Source organism: Nicotiana tabacum, chromosome 16 (assembly GCF_000715075.1).
Source record: "Nicotiana tabacum cultivar K326 chromosome 16, ASM71507v2, whole genome shotgun sequence".
NCBI classification, from domain to species: domain Eukaryota; kingdom Viridiplantae; phylum Streptophyta; class Magnoliopsida; order Solanales; family Solanaceae; genus Nicotiana; species Nicotiana tabacum.
The window spans coordinates 9,406,982-9,427,862 of NC_134095.1; the positions used below are offsets into that span (position 1 = coordinate 9,406,982).

At 36.0% G+C, this 20,881-nt stretch overlaps 2 protein-coding genes across 12 annotated transcripts; one reads left to right on the forward strand and one right to left on the reverse strand.

Moving 5' to 3' along the window:
- The first annotated feature begins 2,264 nt into the window (after positions 1 to 2,264).
- LOC107827903 (putative serine carboxypeptidase-like 23) lies at positions 2,265 to 6,242 on the forward strand. Its single transcript, XM_016655131.2, has 8 exons — positions 2,265 to 2,793; positions 3,674 to 3,778; positions 3,873 to 4,147; positions 4,241 to 4,486; positions 4,821 to 4,939; positions 5,044 to 5,139; positions 5,240 to 5,345; positions 5,975 to 6,242. The coding sequence occupies exons 1-8, from the start codon at positions 2,421 to 2,423 to the stop codon at positions 6,119 to 6,121; spliced, it is 1,467 nt and encodes a 488-aa protein (XP_016510617.1). The 5' UTR covers positions 2,265 to 2,420; the 3' UTR covers positions 6,122 to 6,242.
- A 3,414-nt stretch (positions 6,243 to 9,656) lies between these two features.
- On the reverse strand, positions 9,657 to 17,916 carry LOC107827902 (uroporphyrinogen-III synthase, chloroplastic-like). Of its 11 annotated transcripts, none has more exons than XR_001657648.2 (11): positions 17,362 to 17,916; positions 16,089 to 16,176; positions 14,598 to 14,664; positions 13,676 to 13,794; positions 13,385 to 13,480; positions 12,964 to 13,019; positions 12,654 to 12,739; positions 12,272 to 12,406; positions 10,425 to 10,504; positions 10,020 to 10,135; positions 9,657 to 9,913 (listed from the first exon to the last, which is right to left on the reverse strand). XR_001657648.2 is itself a non-coding variant. In XM_016655130.2 (10 exons), exons 1-9 carry the CDS (start codon positions 17,566 to 17,568, stop codon positions 10,447 to 10,449), a joined length of 912 nt encoding a protein of 303 aa, XP_016510616.1. In that variant the 5' UTR covers positions 17,569 to 17,916; the 3' UTR covers positions 9,657 to 10,135; positions 10,425 to 10,446.
- Between the last annotated feature and the right edge of the window lie 2,965 nt (positions 17,917 to 20,881).

The following is a 20,881-nucleotide window of genomic DNA, read 5'->3' on the forward strand; positions in this document are numbered from 1 at the left end:
TGTTAACACATTCATGAAATATGTATAAACATTACATTCAAAACCAAGTTATTATTCATTAGTACTTGAAGTTATCGTTTTAAAATTCAGAATCCATAAATCTAAAATCTTAGCTCCGACTCTGATAGGTGCTAGCATGCTTTGTGCAAATGATTTTGGATCGCACCAGCTTTCGTAAAAGAATGGTCCCTGTGAAAGTGAAATCAGCCCTTTTTTGCATTATGGTTTTGGATTTATGCCCTAAAAATTACACCAACTCTCAAAGTAATATGTAGAATGTGAACCAATGAACTCCATTTTCTTCTTTATCTTTCGCATTTCTCAATATTCAGAAGAACTACCACAAGCCTACACAAGCAGAAACAAGTGACAGAACGTCACTAATTATTAAATTTGGGTAAGAGAGCTTACAACCATGGCCTATAATTTAAAAGTCCAACAGTCAAGTAGTTGGGCCGGCCCAATGGGTGTTGTCACACTCAAATTAGTAAAAATAGCACGGGCTAGCCAGTTTTTGGACGGGTAACCAAAAATAGCCAGTGTTTGCAACGTCATTAAAATATAGCCATTATTTTATGCGGAGATAAAACCTAGATTAAAATACCCTAGTTAAAATATGAAAAGTTCCAACATGATATGTTGGATTATAGAGCTCCTACGTATAAACTTCCAACATATTATGTTGGAACTCTAGAACATTATGAAATTTCAGCACGTTATACTAGAATCTCATAACTCCAACATATTATATTGAAAATTTTCCGAATTTTAAGAATATTTTTGTTAAGATTTTATCTTTAAAGTGACTAAATTTTGATTACTTTTAAATTTCTGGCTATTTCTTAATTACTAATTGTAAATTGCGCCATTTCTAATTCCCCCAAAGTAGGCCCTTCGCTGGTTCACATTTAATTGTAAATTATTACAATTAAACTATACTTTTTCTTTTAAAAAAGAAAAAATGACAAAAGAAAGCCGACTCTCGATCATTATCTTTTGCTTGTAGCCAATTCTAAGAGCCCGTTTGGACATAAGAATTTTTTTTCCTTTTTTCCAAAAAAGAAAATAAAAAAAAAATTGAAATCAGCGTTTATTCATAAAATTTCCAATTTTCACTTGAAAATGCATTTTGAAACTTTTCAAAAATTTGAAAAAATCCAAAAAGTTGTTTTTCAAAATTTTTACTCAAATCACTCACAAAACTTCAAAAACAACGCAAAATTATATTCATGTTCAAACACAACTCTAAATTTCAAATACCATTTTCATATAAATTTTTTTTCCCCTATCTTGAAATTTTACAATTCTTATGTCCAAACGCTCACTAAATAATTGTTTTTGACCGTACTCTTTCATCTTATTTGCTCTAAGAATTTGTTATCATCCCTCCTTTTCGTCTTTTACTTTTACCTCTTGAACTTTGTATTAATGAGTTAGAAATAATTTTCATGCTAATCATTTCAAGTAAATTTCTAAAAAGGCCAAGTCCTCCATATCCTTGCAAATTTAGGAATGCTTAATGATAGTTGATATAACACCTTCAGCAAAATCCACATCGCCAAAACAAGAAATAGATAATAAGTATATAAGAAAGCAAGTTTTAGGCTATAGTTAGGCATTTTTAAACCGTGCGAATGTGAGTCCAAAGCAGATAATATTACTAGATAGTTAGAATCGATGAGTATATAAGAAAACAAATTTTAGGCCATAATTAGGCACTTCTTTCAAACCGTGGGAATGTGAGTCCAAACCAGATAATATCACTAGACAGTAGAGTCGATGAGTATATAAGAAAGCAAGTTTTAGGCCTTAATTAGGCACTACTTTCAAATTGCAGGAATGTGAGTCCAAATCAGACAATATCACCAGAAGGTAGAGCCGATGCATATATATGAAAGCAAGTTTTAGGCCTTAATTAGGCGCTACTTTGAAACCGTCGTCCGAATGGGAGTCCAAAGCAGACAATATAATTGGACGGTTAGAGTCGATGAGTATATAAGAAAGTAAGTTTTAGACTTACTTCCAAATCGTATGAAATGTAAATCCAAAACAGACAATATCACTGGACAGTTAGAGCTGAGCACTAAAAAAATCTTGCCGTCCGTTGCACCAAATGCCTAGGGGGGAATATTCAACTAACTTAGAGACTTCATGACAAACAAAGTAAACTAACTTGATTGGAAGATAGGTGGCATAAAAAAAATAAGAGTATCAAACAAGGGCTTCAAAGTGTCATCAATCAGCTATATACATATAATTCGGCAACATTTTCTTTAGAGATTTCCAAAAAACAAGAACAAAACAAAACTATGCCGAAATCATGAACTATATTGGCCGAACACAAAACTTAAACCTTAGGCATTTAAATAGCTAGGACAGATCCATAATCATACTTCTTATCATTTCACACAAGAAAAAAAATGGTTAAAACATCATTTTTCCACTTCTTTTTCCTAAGCTTGTTAGCTTTAGTTTTAGTACATAGTTATGAAGCTAAAAGCCTAAAGCCAAATGGTCATTATTTCAGGCAAGACTTGGAAAATACTACTACTACTACTACTACTTATTATCCACAACTTAGTAGGACTTCACCAGTGCATGTTAGGCCTCAAAATTTACTCAAAGAGAATGACAAAATTGAACAATTACCTGGTCAACCTCAAGGTGTAGATTTTAACCAGTACTCAGGGTATGTTACAGTTGATCCAACTGCTGGAAGAAATTTGTTTTATTATTTCGTCGAGTCGCCTCAAGATTCTGGTTCTAAGCCCCTTGTCTTATGGCTCAATGGAGGTTAGCTTCCTATTTTTTTCTTACATGTTTCATTATTCCAAATGATGAAATGAGATCAAATAGTTCTTTCACATCTGCAGAGTTATATATTTACACAATCAAGTATTATACCATGTTTTTCAGAGAATTCTGAATGGCAAATTGTACAACATGAACATACAATTTTCATGTTCATGCTTAAGTTAAATGACATGCTTGTAGCTAAACTTGTTTTAAGAACTCTATAAAAACATATGAAAAGGGTCAAAAAATTACCCCTCTATACTAAATATCTTAATTTATCGCTCATTATACTTTAGGACTAATGATACATTTCCTGTAGCAAACTGTCTCGTATTTGTCCTTGATCACATGGAGCTTCAACCTCGAAGGGTAACTTCTTAAACCATATTAAAAAGTAGAGAGGTAAATATAGACCTTTTTTCTGAAATATTTTGACACGTGAAATCCATTCAGTTCATGTTAGAGGTCCGATAAAGTCAAGGCCAAGTGCCAGACGATTTGTTAAATGCTAACAACAAGAATATAAATGGCCACACAATATAACCATTGGAGAATTAAGATATTTCATGTAGTAGAGGGGCAAGAAGGGGAGTCTTGGAGCAATGGTAAAGTTGTCTCTGTGTGACTTATAGATAAGGGTTCAAACCATGGGAGTAGCTACTAATGTTTGTGTTAGGGTAGGCTGTCTACATCTTACCCCTTAGGGTGCTGCCCTTCCCTAAACCTTGCATGAACGCGGGATGCTTTATCCACCGACTTAACTGATGTAGTAGAGGGATAAATTTGAACCTTTCTCCTTGAAATAAAATACATGCTCATAAATGTTTATTTTATTTTATTTCTTCTTGAACATCTGAAAACATTATGTAACAAACAGGGCCAGGTTGTTCTTCACTTGGAGGGGGAGCATTTGGAGAAGTTGGGCCATTTAGAGTTAGCAAAGATGGCAGTCTACAGAGGAATCAATTTTCATGGATTTCTGGTCAGTTACTCAAGGACTTTGCAGTACTATTATCAACCCTAAGTAAAGGACATTAAGAATATACACTAATGAGTTTTGACATTTTCTTTATCAGAGGCCAACATAATCTTTCTCGAATCGCCTGCTGGTGTTGGATTTTCATATACAAACACAAGCACGGACTACAATTCTAGTGGAGACAGAACAACAGCTATTGATTCTTACACCTTTCTAGTGAATTGGCTCGAACGATTTCCAGAATACAAAACAAGGGACTTTTACCTTACTGGAGAGAGCTACGCCGGGCATTATGTACCTCAACTCGCTCAGCTTATACTTCTGCACAACAATTACACAAATCACACTATTATCAATTTAAAAGGAATCACTGTAAGTTTTTTTTTAATCTGAGTAACATCTCTAGCAGCTCATTTTTACCTCTAATTAGACCATTATTATTGTTTAATGAAATTCATGTCTCAGATTGGCAATGCCTATGTTGACTTTGAAGCCAACATGAAAGGAACAACAGAGTATTACTGGTCTCATGCACTAATATCAGATGAATTATACTACAAAATCACATCAAGTTGTAATTTTTCTACTCCATCTTCTGCATCCAAGAAATGCAAACACCACTTGGACCAAATCGACAAAGAAATTGGAAATATCTTTCTATACAACATTTACGCGCCATTGTGCAACAATACATCACCCTCAAATACTACAGTAAGCAGTGTTATATCATTTGTAGCGTTTTTTGTGTAGAAATAACACCAGGTATCCACTCTAAAGGGCTGCTATTAGGAATTAGTCAGTGCGTCCTGAATTTCAGTTTTTCAGTTCACCTTTTCAGGACAAGAATTTTCTGAGTTGTTCTGAAGTTAAGATTTTTAGTTTAAAATTTCAAGACAAAAATAAGTGGTGGCTAATCTCTAAATAGCATCCCTAGAAATGGCTATCCGTGCACTTGCCCCGTCTATTGTCTTAGAGAAACTAAAGAATGTACAATTAACTAATGCTCTCAAATTGTTTGGTCTTTTTTTTTTTTTTTTTGGAATAGACCTCAGAAGTTGATCCTTGCATGCCAGTTTATATTCAGTCCTATTTTAGCAAACCAGAAGTTCAAAAGGCTATCCATGCAAACGTTACAAGTCTTCCCTATCCATGGCAAAGCTGCAAGTATAACACTCTTGATTTAGTGAAAACACTTTTTTCTTCCTATTATCTATATTTCTAAGCATAGTTCTAACATTATATCAAAAATTTTCTTTTATTGAGAACAGTAACACGCTTAATCTCAGCTGGAAAGATAGACCATTGACAGTTTTGCCACTTGTACGTCAGTTGATGAAGAGTGGCTTAAGAATCTGGCTATATAGGTAAGATTTATGGAAAAAAATCCACAAAATTTCAAGATAACATAATGATATATAAAAGGGAATTTTAACAAGCTCGAACAAATGACAATACTCTTTGCAGTGGTGACATGGATGTTGTAGTGCCAGTGACAGATACGAGGTATGCTATAAAGAAGCTAAAGTTACCAATCAGGACAGCCTGGTACCCTTGGTATTTCCAGGAAGAGGTAGATGCTCATCATTAAAAAGAAAAAAATTTGTTAAATTTGTTTTTTCATTTTCACTTACTTGCATTTGGAGGAAGGGAGCTTTGGTATAATCGGTAAAATTACGCCATGTGACCAGAAGGTCACGTGTTTGAGCTGTGGAACCAGAGGCGGACCCAGAATTTTTACACGACGGGGGCATATTATTCTACTCAACCCCCTAAAGGCTTTTAGTGTTCAGGGTGCCAACTGATTTAAATTAACCATTTTCAAGGTATATACGTATATATATACATGATTTTATCCGAAAGTTTACGGGGTCCGGTGACCCCTCACCCATACACATGGGTCTGTATCTGTGTGGAACAACCTCTTGAAGAAATACAAGGTAGAATTGCATACAATAGACTCTTGTGGTCCGGTCCTTCCTTGGTCCCCCACATAGCGGGAGCTTAATGCACCAACTGTCCTTTTTTTTTTTTTGCATTTTGTGGGATCGGTTGTTAGTGATAGGGTCGGGTGAACAACGAAGGCTCATTTATTAGTAGCTAAACAGTTAGCACAATCAACCATAAACTTTAAATTGTGAATCCGTCTCAGATTATTGTTACATGGTGAAGACGCTAAATGATGGTGTTGATTTTGTGTAGGTTGGTGGATATGTAGAGGAGTATGAAAACTTGACATTGGTGACAATAAGAGGAGCAGGGCATTTTGTTCCAACGTATCAGCCAAGTCGTGCCCTTGCTTTCTTCTACTATTTTCTTAGTGGAAAGCTTCCCCCTAAGGAGGAGTAGGCTACAATAAAGTGTTCATTTCTCCATAACAGAAAATAAAAATGTCTGCATTTAACGTTTTTGTGTTGTCTGTATCATTCAAGTAAAGCTAATTATAATGGAAGACTTCATATTTGCTTTATCTGCATAGCAACAAACAATATTAGATTTACTTCACTTGTTTGGGGAAGTATGGGCATTCTGTTGTCACGTTATCAACCAAACTCCAGCCTCGCGTCCTCTTTTTTTTCACAGTGGAAAGCTTCCTAGAGGTAAAGCATTTACTTCACTTCCTATTTATTCTGGCTTAGATCCTATCTTGAAAAATTTATTATGTATAAAATATTTAATTATGAACCTCGTAAACAAAACGAGCTATCATGAGTTCAGAGACAAATTTAAATTCCCTAAACTTTAAAACCTGACTCAATCTCTTGAGCCTCCCCATATGGAGTATAAGACTTGGGCTACAGTAAGCATCGTTTTTTTAAATATTTTCAGCAAGAGTTCTCACACTAAATAAATTGACAGGTTTATATATATGGCCGCCACGGATACCTAAACTCCCTATTAGCATATGCAAGAGGATTAGAGCTCAGGTGGTTTCCACCTCTCCATATTGTGATTGCTACACCCGTATATACAAGCCGAATTCCTGTACAATGATTGCATGGTAGAAACGGGAGTCGCCTCCACACATCCAAAACAAGAGCGTGAAACAGACAACAGAAATGATTCAATCAATGAATAGACTTTGACAAGACCCCGATATTCTCGTTATTAAGACTCAACTTGTCATGCCAAACACAGGAATAACAGTCTATACCGACCACTATTTTTCACCCTCAATTTTGACTCTATATATACGCAAAAGGGCTTAAACTACCCCTATTATTTATTAGATAGTTTACAAATACCCTTCATCCATCTATTCGTCTGAAGGAGCACAACTTTATTTATATACCTACAACTACCCCTCCTTATAACGGCAAAAGATGTGAGCCCCACTTTTAATGCGTTGGCAACATTTTATTGGGCCACGTGACTCCTGATTTCACTTCACACATATGGGTATAATACACTCGCCCCATTTGTTTGACCCGCCCCATTATTTTCTTTCTTTCTTCTTTACTCTTTTTTCCTTATCACCCAACACACCTAGTCCTCCCCCCCCCCCCCCCCAAACTTTTCTTCTTCTACCTTCCTTAAAAGAAAATCAATAACAATGGCACCTTCCTTCAATCCGCTCTCCTTCCTTACTATTTTCAGTTCACTAATCTCATTTTTCACTTTACAAATCATCTCCACTATTACCGCCGCACAATCCCTCTTATCCTACAGCCTTCATCCTACCCTTTCCTCCTACCCAAAAATCAGCCCAAAAAATAATCCTTTTCTACTCAAAAACAGCCACAATACCACCGAAAAACACCCAAACTGATGGCACGACTAATCAAAATGGGTACGGAGTAGGGGCATTGCTGATTGCACCTGATGAATCGCACACCCCCATTGCCATTAAGCGGAACTTTTAAGGAACTAAGAATACCACAGAAGATGAAGCATGTATCCATGGATTAAAGACTGCCTTGACCCTGGGAATATAAGAAATCGAAGTATTTAGGGATTCGACGCTTATCATCTGCTACTGTGCAACAACTCCAAAACACCACCCCATTTTAGCCATGTAACCATCAATTTTCTCCAGATCTTAGCCTTTTGATACCCAGAAAAAACAGTAATTAAAGCATCTCCATAACCATCACCAAATCCAGCCAGTTTCCTCCAGCGAAACAGCCACAACAACACCCAAAAACGCACAACTGCCAACACCAAACCCTCGACTTTCTTCAAAACAAGATCCGAGAACTCACTTTCTTCATCACTGGTGATTGATTTTTTGAGTTGTTTTTCAAGTAACCAAGTCAAGCGAGGTCTTTGGCGAGTTTTTTGGTTTACGATTTCCGGTCATAAATCCCCGTCCAGTCAAGGTGGTAAGAAAGAAAGAGAAAAATAGTAAAGAGAAAAAGAATAATGGGGCGGGTCAAACAAATGGGATGGGTATATTATACCCATATGTATGAAGTGAAATTAGAAGCCACGTGGCCCAATAAAATATTGCCAACGCATTAAAAGTGGGGCCCACGTCTGCTGCCGTTAAAAGGAGGGATAATTTTAGGTATATAAATAACATCGTGTGCTTTTTTTGGATGAATAGATGGATAGAGGGTATTTGTAAACTAATTAGTAAAAAATAAGGATAGTTTAGCTATAGTACCAACTAATTTAAAATCTTAATTCGCCTCCATCCACTACAAACACAGAGGGTCAGCGAGAGTTATGCTGGTTATTACGTCGCAGCCCGCTTACATCATCTTCCACGACAGTACTGCTCATTTTATCATGAACATTAAAGCTGTCACTGTTGGGTTTAAGGCTTTAATAATGCTGTTATACTTACATCGTATCTCATGTTTCCCGTTAGGCTTCAGTTTTTTTTAGTTCAGTGCCGGTGATCCACATATCAACGTAGAAGGAAGAATGTGAAAGGCTTCTAATTTCGGAAAGAAAAGAAAAAACATACCTTTCTTAGGACGAATGCTAATGTAATGGAATAAAAAGAACAGGAAAAGAACTCACCAAAGATACGTACATCCAACTCAAATTAGTTTGAGATTGAGGCGCAGATTATTTACCTTATGAATTGTTACTGTCATTCATTAGCTGGAAAAGTAAGTAGAATAACTTTAAATTGGAAACTAATAAGAAAATAAAAAGTAGAATTGGATGACCAATACTTAATTAAGAGTTTTATTGTCCATAGATTAAATAACTTATTGTTAATTTTATATATATATTTGGTTTTTATTGTTCATAGATTAAACAATGTTTATCTCCAAGTGACATTTTAATACTAAACCATATATTTGGTTTCCACAGACAAGGCATGCCAATTTCCACTGCCATATGTATCTAAACACATAAGAATGACGCAATGAGGACGTGGAAGAAACAATCACATTGGAGATACAGATGAAAGAGCTTCGGTGACAGCCTCATATCCCATGAACACAATGGCGCCCACGGTATTCTATTGAAGAGGTACCAAGTGATAAGACACTACTGTTAAATTTATATTAGAGCGTGCATTCACCATGATTATAAGGCAGGTTCTCCCTGTCTTCAATGCAGGATAATACAAAATACAAATGGACCCAAAAACATTATTTTATAACAGCAAGTGGATATTTTGGTTGGTTTACTTCTAGACTTCTAGTCCCGCAATACTTTTCCCAATTACCATCTAACTACTGGCGTGAGGAAACTTAATATACTCATGGAAAAAAACATGTCACGCAAAACCATAAAAAGCAGACTGAATAAAAACTACTACGAACGCCAACCTACAAAGCAATCACGAGATATAGGCGGTATTCACCGGAACAAGAGTCTCACACACCTCTAGGTTTGAACCGTAAAGAACTCGGCATCTACAGCATAAGATGGTAATCTCTGCAGATGTTTGGATGAGAGAGCCCTCCATAGAGCTGTTATGTTACCGTACTTTTCAGTTGATTCCTTGGAATAATACACTGAAATATTACAAACTGCCAGAGTAATCCATGCAGATATTTACAAATGGAGCACAAGACTCGAGTACTTGAAGTAAACGATTACAAAAATCAACACATTGTGCATTACGAGGAATGGCTAAAATTGAGATAAATATATCTAGCTCAAGGTTTGATGTTTCTCTTTTGAGGAAATTTAGGTTGGAGTATGAACCAAGAGGGGCTCGCTTTATAGTCAATTCTGAAGACATCAGATATCAAGCCAAATAAATGTTAAAGAGAAAATTAAAGGGATATCTACATATGGAACAATTACAAAAGATCCTACTCACAGAAGACAGCCTTACCTCACAAGAAATGTTGGCTAGACAAGTGGGTAAATACCTCCGCACAACAAAAACTTTACGTCTCCCCAACGTCTCCTCATATGCTGTGTCAATTAGATCCTACACCTCCCTCCACGCTTCTATGCATAAATACTTCAAATATTTCAAAATACAGCACCACGTTGAAGCTGCGAGTATAGAAAGCTTTTAATCAGCTTTGCCATTGCAAAGATGACCGCAGAGTGGAACCAGAGCTCTCTGAGCCCACCATCTGAAGATACAGCAATTTTTTGTAGGTAACCCATAAACTATTTCAGAGCGACATGCACATTAATCATTTTAAACATGTCTGCATGTCTGTATGTTGGTCTATTATGCATTTGTAGTCAGTGATGAATAAATATGAACTTTGGAAAAAGAATTTACCAGAAGCCACATTACACGGCCTTTAGACCTTCTGTACTTGCTCATTTACACTTAACGCTTCCAGAATGCTACTCACCCACCTGCACCATGTGATCATAGCATCAAGTAGATCAAAGTTAAGCAAATCTTACAAACACAGAACGGAAAATGGAAACCAATACATAGTCCCTTGCCTCCTACATCCTTCAGGTAGTTAGAGTTAGCTTTTTTTTAACGCTTACTTCGTAGAGAAGTGTTATCCAGTGAGAAAGGGCGCAGACAGTCTGAGAGAAAAGAAGATAGCAGTTTCGCTTGACTGAATGGCTAAAACTTCATAAGGAAGTTCAACAAAACACTAGAATTTTAGACAATTCTTTCGGACGAGTTGCCAATCTTGACAACAAAACCTGCCACTGTCATAGGGTTAACATACTGGTGACACCATTACACAAGCATACCCTGTTCAAGAAAAGTTACTGAATGAAACAACGGCATTGGGGTTAACCATCCCATGGGCAGGAGCTAAGTTACTCCGACACGGCAGTTTAGGTGCCGCACTCGTGTCGACACGACACTAGTAAGGATGTGCGTATGAGATCCGTACCGAATCTGGTCAAACAATTTTGAGTACTTTGACCACGACGGACGGAAAAATTCGAGACGAGATACAATTTGATTCTTGAAATCAAAACCAAAACTAGGGTAAATTTGAAGAAAATAGCATACCTTGTCTAGGAAATCAAACATTTACTTATCTACAACTTGAGAATAAAAAAGAAATCCACACTTTACAAGCTATACGTAAGTATTCCACAATTTTTTTTATAATTTAGAGATATTTTTATATTTTTATTTTTTTTAGTTATTTTTAGCCAGATCCCCGCACCCGTATCCGTACTAGGATCCGTATTCCCGAATCTTAGAATTTACATCTCGAAGGATCCGACTTATAGATCCGCACCCGTGTCGGACACCCACACCCGTGTCCGAGCAACTTAGGGCAGGAGAGGTAGTCACAACATCACCCAATTTACTCAGCATAAAATGGTCCAGTCAAACGGGAGTTTAGATTGCCAAGATCAGGGGCACCGAAGAAGTGGCTAGATAGCAGCAGCGCCTTACCTTTAAAAAGCTACTTAATAAAATGTACCCCTTCAATAAAAGTTACTTAATAAGATGATAACACTAGAATGTAGGAGTAGTAATTACCCTTAAATTAAGTACTGTGACGTAATATAGAGCAATCGTGAAGACGCAAGAAAAATGTGGTAATAGGTAGGAATAAAAAGGTGGATCATAGAACTATTTAAGTGTTTTGTAGGTGAACTTTTGAAAGAAAGTTCCATAATTTCGAAAAGGTCAAACAAACGATATTCGCTGGTTACAGTAAGGTTAAAATTGCTCAGAGATAGCCCTAATGCACAGTTTTTGATATAATACTAATGGAAATTGAATTCCTGCAAAACTGTTCCCCTCAGGGTTCTAACTGGTTTATCTGTATAATTCAAATAAAAAACAACCCAGGTTAGGAGGGAGAAACAAAAAATATATACACTAGAAATCTTTTGAAGAAAGAAAAAAGCATAACGAAAAAATAAAGACAAGGAACAGAATGCAACATATTCTTTCATTTGACGCTTTATTCTCTTCCCACAGCCAATTCCTAACAGAGACAGGCAGTGAATAGTTACTTCCAAGCGAAAGAGATCATACCAACTACACGGGGAAAACATGGGCACTAAAAATAACAATTGCATATTGGCTTTACAAGATAGAGTCAAAGTATCTTATAAAATTATGGACACAAACAGAAAGGGAGAAAAGATGCAACAAAAGAACACATTAAGATATTAAAATCGATAAGTTACCCTTCAAGACCAGGACTTGTTGGATAGTATATATTTCTCAACCCAAGTCTTTTAGCTGCAGAAGCTGTAGTCTCCCCAATACATGCAACAGCATTGTCCCACTGACTCGATGCTGGAATAAGATTAGTCCATACCCTGTCACATAACTCAGCAAAATGAAAATAAATGAGAAAGGAGAAGGATGAAGAACATCATGGTGCATTTCTATCCCCTGGCTCAATGAACAATATGTGGAAACATTTATGTATAATATTCTCTAGTATGTTGGCGGAATTACAAACATTAGCTATAGATCCTAGTGCTTGCTTATGCCAATATTAGACATCAATAGATGATCCTTTAACTTTTGCTATAAAAAATGAATAATTTTGGAGCGTCCTACCGGATGGCAGAGGGAGATGCTACAGCAACAACAGGAGCAGAGAGTGCCAGCTCAAGAAGATATTGATCAACCTGATTGACTGGTGCCTGCAGGAAATGACATAGATTATACGCAACAAGATGAGATCTAATTAGGTTAGATCAACTTAAGGACCCAAGAGGATAGCTAAAACTTTGACCATTTATCAAAACTAAAGGACAAGTTACCCTCTCTTCAGGGTAAGTACGTGTTAACCAAATTTGCAAGCACACTAGTCTCACGTGAGTAAAAATGAATCTTTCTCCAATGATGCAATGAAGAAATATTGTACCGTTGTGTATGTGTTCAACCGAGTAACCTCGAATCCCCGCTCAGAAAGTCCTTCCTCTGAAATAAAAAGCCGTATGTCGTTTAAGATTACTTCACATAGTTTCATATGCTGAGGAAAGTTTCCATACTAAACACGAAATATCAAAGTGAGACAGTTGCAGTCTTGCAGATATCAGATGAATCCTGATCTGTGTACTAATTACGGCAAGTAAAAGGGAAGGGAAGCCACGATTTTTGTGGTTATTCCTTTCCTTACCTTTTTTTTCCTTTTAACTCTTTCGGATAATGGTTGAAAATAGAAAAAGACACCTCCATAGAAACTAAGAGTTCCATACAGAAAAAGAGATTTCTGTAAAAAATTGGATGAATGGGAGAGTGAGGAGAGACAGAAACATAAAGAGAAGGAGAAATATCATGCACACCAATGTCAGTGCCCGCTTTTGCTGAAGCAGGATAGAGAACAGTGCACTTATCATTCCCATTCTTTGGAAGCTCTGAAGCTAAAACCTTACCAGTTGCTGAAAATGCAATCAAAAAGAAGTTTTCAGTCAGTGACGAAAAAGAAAATATCAGTCAAATTTCATTTGACACTTTCTGCAAATACAAGGGGTCTAAATGAAATGACAAATACAAGTGTCAGCCCCGACGCACATGTTTGTGGCGTATGCAATGTTTTAAATGTCAAAAGAAAAAGTGAAAAATTGACTCGATACCCTTTGATGGTGTAAATGCCACATCAAGATACTGCTTTGAAGACTGAACAGCTTCATCGAATATGCTAGCTGTACCAGGTCCAACGACACCTACTCGGACAGATGGGGTCCCAGCAGCTCTAAGTAGCAAATTAGAAACATGAGGGAACCAGATAGCACAAAAGCAAATATAGATCATTTAGGCAGCTTAAAGAATTTGAGGCTTCTATCAAGAAATTAACTGTAATGGAAAGCATAGATAGTACACAATCATCTTTTCTGGGAACCAAATTTTTGTACCATTTTAGTCAAAAAACTTCACCTGACAACATAAGTGCACATTACGGTAGACACTAATGATTTTTTGCTAATTGTGTCTGCTGACAATCAATCTACTGAGAATCTTTTATACAAGCTTCTATTCTTCTTCAAGGAATACGTCCACAATGGATGGAAGGTTCATACTAAAACTGTGTCACATAAAGCTACATATCAATTAAGGGGATAATCAAGACTTAATATGAGAACAACCAACCATAACATATAGGAAGTATTTGCATCTTAGCTACGGAGTCCAACGAAACATCTTCAACAAGTAGATAAGATTCTAAAACTTTCTGAAAGAATAATTAAAAAAGAGCTGCTCAAAATTTAAAAAAACAAAAAAATAACAACAATTTGTCTACACAAGCAAGCAGCAACATATTCAAACACTTCAATGACTTTAGTTTTACAAACAAGTCAAACACTAAATGACTCAAATTAACATCAGGTCTTGTCAACATTTTTATACTTTTAAAGCAAACTTCACAGAGATTTTACCCAACAGAGGAACGGTATTAAAGACTTGTCAAAAGGATAAATTAGTTATTCAACATCACAAGGTGAAGAACTTAAGACAAGATTAACCCTCCTTAATGGAAAATTTCAACCTAGCCCTTACTTCCAAGCATCAAGAAAAACCTTTCCCGCCTCTGGTGAAGTAATGATAATCCAGTCAAACGTGGCGTCTGCTATCACAAGAAGAAAGGAGAAAGAACATTAGTGCCACTCAAGACGCCAGAGGACATATGTGAAATGAGGACTTCACAGTCATAAAGTTTGCTGATATAGTTCGCTATGAATTATAATCGAACACCAATCAATAGTAATTTATAATGGATGCGCAGAGGTATGCAAGATACCCATGCAAGTGAGAGAAATATTATTCAACGTTTTTGCTACTTTTTTGGGGCCATTTGAGAGATATTAAAGAGCAACATTCCTTTTCACTTGTCTTATATGTTGTTCATGTTTATTGAGATTTCTTTTCTATTAAGCCTAAATATGTCATTTTTCCTGAAGCATAAATGTTCTTCTTATTTATCATCTAGCATAATTTATTTAGTAACTAAAGAGTATAGCTTGTTAATGAGAAGGAAATAAAACCCACCCCAACTTTTAGAAACCTAGGTATAACTGAAAAATTAGAACTTCGTATAGTCTCAAGGAGGGAAAGTAGGTTTCATGCAATGCGTACCGTGGCTGCTGCCGCAATCAAGCTTGTTTTTTGTTTTTTAAATGATCTCACTCAAGCTTGTGTTCATACTCATTTGTTGCATTCGTGAATTTCACAAATGAGAGGAAGTAGTGAACGGTAGTACTAGTTTCAGCAATGGAAATAATAATAAAGTAATTCGTGGAAGTACCAAATGGGCCTAATCTTAAGTGTACAATATCTATAGCCTTGGGTAATATAGCAATGGCAGTTTGATTAGTACTTATAACAGCAATAGCAATAAAGTAATGGAAGTGCAACTTAGCTTGTCTGCTTACAATTGCTATAGCCTACGGTAATATCTTAAATCAATGGCTTCACTTAATTTTGTGTTTGAAGGCGTAATATGTTGTTATTCCAAAAATGTCATCTCAAAACATTGCCCAAGTCCATAAGTCTCGTTTGAAGCCAACATCATCAAGAGGAAGGCCAGATAAGGGGTATTGTCCCCACCCCCACCCCCACCCCCACCCCCACCCCCAAACCCAAAAAAAAAAGACCCGCCGCAATCCATAAAAAAAAATATTAGTTCTTAGAAAGTTTCGGTTTTGCACATTCAATAAAGGATAATCATGCAGGATCCTAAGAAATGTCATTTGACCTTGAGAGCTCTAGAAAATTTATATTCTAAGAAAAGAACATCAATTTACTCTGTTTAACATTATAATTTCAGACTTCTAGGGCACCAATCTAACCTTCAAAACAGATTTCCTGCAGATAGAATATTTTCTAAAACAAATCAAAGCCAATAGTAGATATTAGCTCCAATTTGTGCAATGAAGGGAAATAGAAAATGCCATAGAAAAAAAAAATTACATTGATGCTCAACGCTTAATCTTGGGCAAGTAAGTATGAACAAAGATTTTCAAGCCAATGCACAGATAGCAAGAAACCTACCACTTAATACAGAAGTGAGCCTGCCTAGATCAGGTAAATGCATGTGCTGAATGAGAGGAAGCTCAAGACAATCAATTCCATGTCTGGCCTGTAATCAAGAAAGGAGGGAAAACATAATTATTGAAGACACTACATTTACTACTTCCTAGAGAGACATCCATGCTAAAAAGTCGTTTGCCCCACATATATCAAGTCTAGATCACCATGACCTTTGGTGTTAGAAATTTGGTCTGATTAAAAAGTTGTTTGCCCCACCTTCTCTCGCTCATGACGATTTCTTAAATGCTTTTTATGGATACATTGTTTTTCTACTTCATTTAAATCATTTCTATCAATCTCACGAGGAGATAACCACGTGATTCGAGAAATTCTTTTGAAATTTCTATCACTCATTTGCCTTTTCTTTTTCCCAAATAGAAAGCAAACAAAAAGATATTGCAGGCCATTCATGAACATGTGTGTCTGGTATGGCAGAAAAGCATTTTCCGAAATTAAGTCATTTTCTGGAAAATACTTTCCTGTGTTTGGTAGTGTGGAAAATATCTTCTGCAAAAAATATTTGTAAAGATTGATAATAGTGCTATCAAATTGGATAATGCTTTATGAAATTTCTGAATATTAAAGATTGATAATAATGTCTAAGTAATATTGAAGCATTGATATGAAGTAAGGAGCTGAAATTACGCCTCTTTCTGGCAAGAAAACACCAGAAAATGACTTATTCTTCAAATTCTTTGAAGAATATTTCCTTCATACCAAACACACCAAATTGTAAATCCAGAACGCATCCTTCCGATTCTATGCTCTATGCTCTGCACATGATTCTATGCTCTTCACCACATCCTTCCGATGACTTTGTTGAATCAAGTGTACGAACACACTCTCTTCTAAGCTATGCCTAGTCCCTCATGGAACCGCTAAACCAAACTCCTCTTGATTTTTAGACTAATTTGCAGTTTTTTTCTTTTCGACAGGCTAATTTGCAGTTCACTGTTTCCTTTCACCACTCTATCGTACTCATCCTAGAAATGCAAGTGATCGGCAGCTAAACAGTTTAATTTGTTTAAGCATTTGATCAAACATCTAATGTGTCACTTCCTTTATCCCAATGTAGCTACGGAAAACATACAAAAACATAGTCTACGCAAAAAAATTATATCTCGCAACAATCACTAACCCTAGAACTTCAACATTATTCATGAGAACCAAATTAAAACTAAAAAGGAAAAAAAAAAAAGCATATAACCGGAAAGTTGAAATTCTTATTGAGTACCAGAGAATTCATGAGCTTGCCGTTCTTGCCGCGTTCTCTGGTGACAACAACTTTCGGCTGCTTCGAACACGAAATGGAAACCGAAGAAAGTGAAACACACGCGCCGACTCTGAATGAACGACGGAAGCAACTCCGCCGCTGCTGCGAAGTGGAAGAAGACGACGTCAACGGAGGAGGAGACGAGGATGAGAGAGAAAGCTTCGACATTTTGTGAACGTGTTGCTCTGACGGCTGCCAGCTGTAAGCCTGTAACCGATTTTAAACCGCAACTTTTCCTCAGTAATCAGAAAAGGTTTAATTTAAATTGGAGTATTTGATTAGTACCCAGTACTACTATTGATTAACAAAGTGGTGGTTTTTCTGGACACGTGGCACATGTGGAAGGATAAGAATTGTACTTATGACACGTGTACAACAATTAGGGCCCACTATCTGCTGTGACCTACCGACCATTATAGGCAATGATGGTATTCTACTTTAGTGTTATCATCAGCTGCTCTACGGGATAATGAAAGCTTGAATTTAGACCGTAGATTTTAATGAAGGAACGGGAAACATCTTATCTGACGGTTAATATCAGGATTTGGTTTAGATTAAGGTGTGAGTAAATACTAAATACTGGTGAAAATATTGGTTAGGATCTCAGGTGTGTGCCCCAAGATGCAACAGATCTAAATTTGGCTCCTCCTTGTTCTAAAAGAACACGCAAAGCAAAATTAAAGTAGGGTCTCTTACTAATAATGTGGGGCATTCATTAGTAATAAAGGATTTAAATAAAGTAATTAGAGTATCCTCTTTTCCTCTTTTAGTGAGGCAAAAGTTAAGTTTAGAATTGTATATTCTTGCTTATCATATCACAGAATTACTCCGGATCTGTTTAGTATATTTTTCCGGTCCAACTTTTCTCATAAATATATGTCACTAAAAATTGCATATTTGGCCCTCCAAATTTGGAGTTGATCTTTCTCTGTTCAAATTGCTTTTTCTTATTTCATTATTATTCCTATTTTCTTTTATTGATTTTCCATCTCGATATCCGCATTGGAATAAATTCATAACTAGTCACTTTTAATTTCTGTAATCGTGTTGAGATTAGGAATCCTAATAAGAGAGCAAACGAACCGATACTTACAAAGAACACATATGGAAAAGAAGTATCGGGCATACTTGTTTAACCAAAAATTATGTACTTCGATCAAAAGCTTATTTTTAGAAGTATTCGGACTACTAATTATCAAGAAATTATATATTTTCTTAGTGATAAGAAAGGAAATGAAATAACAAAGTAATCAATAAAAAGCAAAAGAAAATAATTGTATTCCAATAATAATCAGAATGTGTCTGTACAAATCATATTTCTTTCCCTTATATAGGAATTTAAAAGTACAACGTCTTTCCCCTTTTATAACCGGATCATTATGAGCATTAATGATATTAATGAGACGTTATAATTGGTAATCATAACTGTTCATGAGGATTTTGTAACGTTTGAGATCATTCACGCTCATTAATTGATGATTCATGAATCTTTCCTTTTTACTGTCGTGATTAATTCTACCAGTACCTCTTCATGTAACCGTTTAGACTTGAGTGACCATATCTTTTCCTCTCGTGGGTGATTTGCTCGTATCTGTTACGACTCGTGTCTCTTTCAGTGCATCTCTCTAGTTGTCGTTTTTCTAGTAATCCACATGTCTTGCCATATCAGCCACATATTTAATTCCACGTGTAATATTTATTTTTAGCAAGACAGATAGTCCCCCCACTTGCCAATTATTCAACAATTGAATATTTAGGAAGTGGTATGTGTTTACGGCGGGAATTTTTGTTGTTGTTTCCCATGTATCATTATGTCTTCTCCGCATGTCACTTCCATTTAATGCATGTGCCACGTGGCCTTCGTCGATTGGGTTTACGACTCTTCAGTGTTTTTAGGGCTTTTTTACGGTTGCGTCTGTCATGCAGTGACTACTTCATTATGATGTTTCCATCATGATTCACTTTTTATGACAATTGCCTCTTGTTATAAATACCTCCTTATGCCTTTGCTTTCATGAAAACCTTCAATCTACAGTATTCATCTTCCATAATAGTTTTTGTTCATCAGCTTGTATTATTTTCTTACACAACCATGTCTTCTTCAAATCTCGATCCTCGTAGAGTAGTTATATCTTACAAGAAATCAGATCTACGATGACACTTATTTACCGACTCTTGCAAGAAATGACGCTGAATATTAAGTTTCTTGATATTTTTAAATAAATGTAGTAAAAATGAGACTGTTAATAAAGACTGTCATGTTATAAATATATTATATTATGGATGTTCATTTAGCACTCTGTTGTAAATAAGCTTCTTGAAGAAGCTTATCCATATGGGACTCCACCGTAATTATGTTTATCTATTTAGTACTCTATTGGAAATAAGCTTCCTGAAGAAGCTTATCACTTCGGTACCCGGTTATGGATAAATATTACCCCCAGTAGAAGATTATCCATACCGAGTATAATAAGCTTATCCTTTCAGTACCCAATTATGGATAAACATTACCCCCAGTAGAAGATTATCCATACCGAGTATAATAAGCTTATCCTTTTAGTACCCAGTTATGGATAAACATTACCCCCGGTAGAAGATTATCCATATCGGGTATAATAAGCTTATCCTTTCAGTACTCCATTATGGATAAACATTGCTCTCAATAGAAGATTATCCATATCTGGTATAGTAGCAGCTTACACATCAGCTTCCTTTCTTCTATAAATAGAAGAGATTTCAGTTCATTGTGTACATTAGTTTGAATTTGAATAATATAACAATTTCTCTCTATACTTGTCTTTACTTTACAGTCTTTATTTTATAACACGTTATCAGCACGAGACTCTGACATCTCGAGCAAATACTTTGAAAGTATTAGAGGTAAGAACTTTCTTTTCCTAAATAATGTCAAATCTTTCTAAACTTGAATTTGTAGCCCTGGATATATCGGGCAAAAGCTACATGTCTTGGGTGCTTGATGCTGAAATTCATCTTGATGCGATGGGTCTGGCAGACACCATCAAGGATAAAAATCAGGCATCAAACCAAGACCATGCCAAAGCAATAATATTCCTACGCCATCACCTTGATGAGGGTCTGAAAATGGAATATCTCACTATTAAAGATCCAGTCATACTGTGGAATAATTTGAAAGATCGATATGATCACCTGAAGATGGCCGTTCTTCCACATGCACGTTATGATTGGACTCATCTAAGGCTACAAGATTTTAAATCTATCAGTGAGTATAATTCTGCTATGTTCAGAATTATTTCCCAATTGAAATTATGTGGTGATAATATTACTGATCATGATATGTTGAAGAAAACTTTCACCACTTTTCATGCCTCGAATATGCTCCTACAGCAGCAATATCAAGAGATGGGATTTAAAAAGTATTCTGAACTTATCTCACATCTTCTTATAGTAGAGCAACATAATGGGCTATTAATGAAAAATCATGAAAGCCGACCTATTGGTT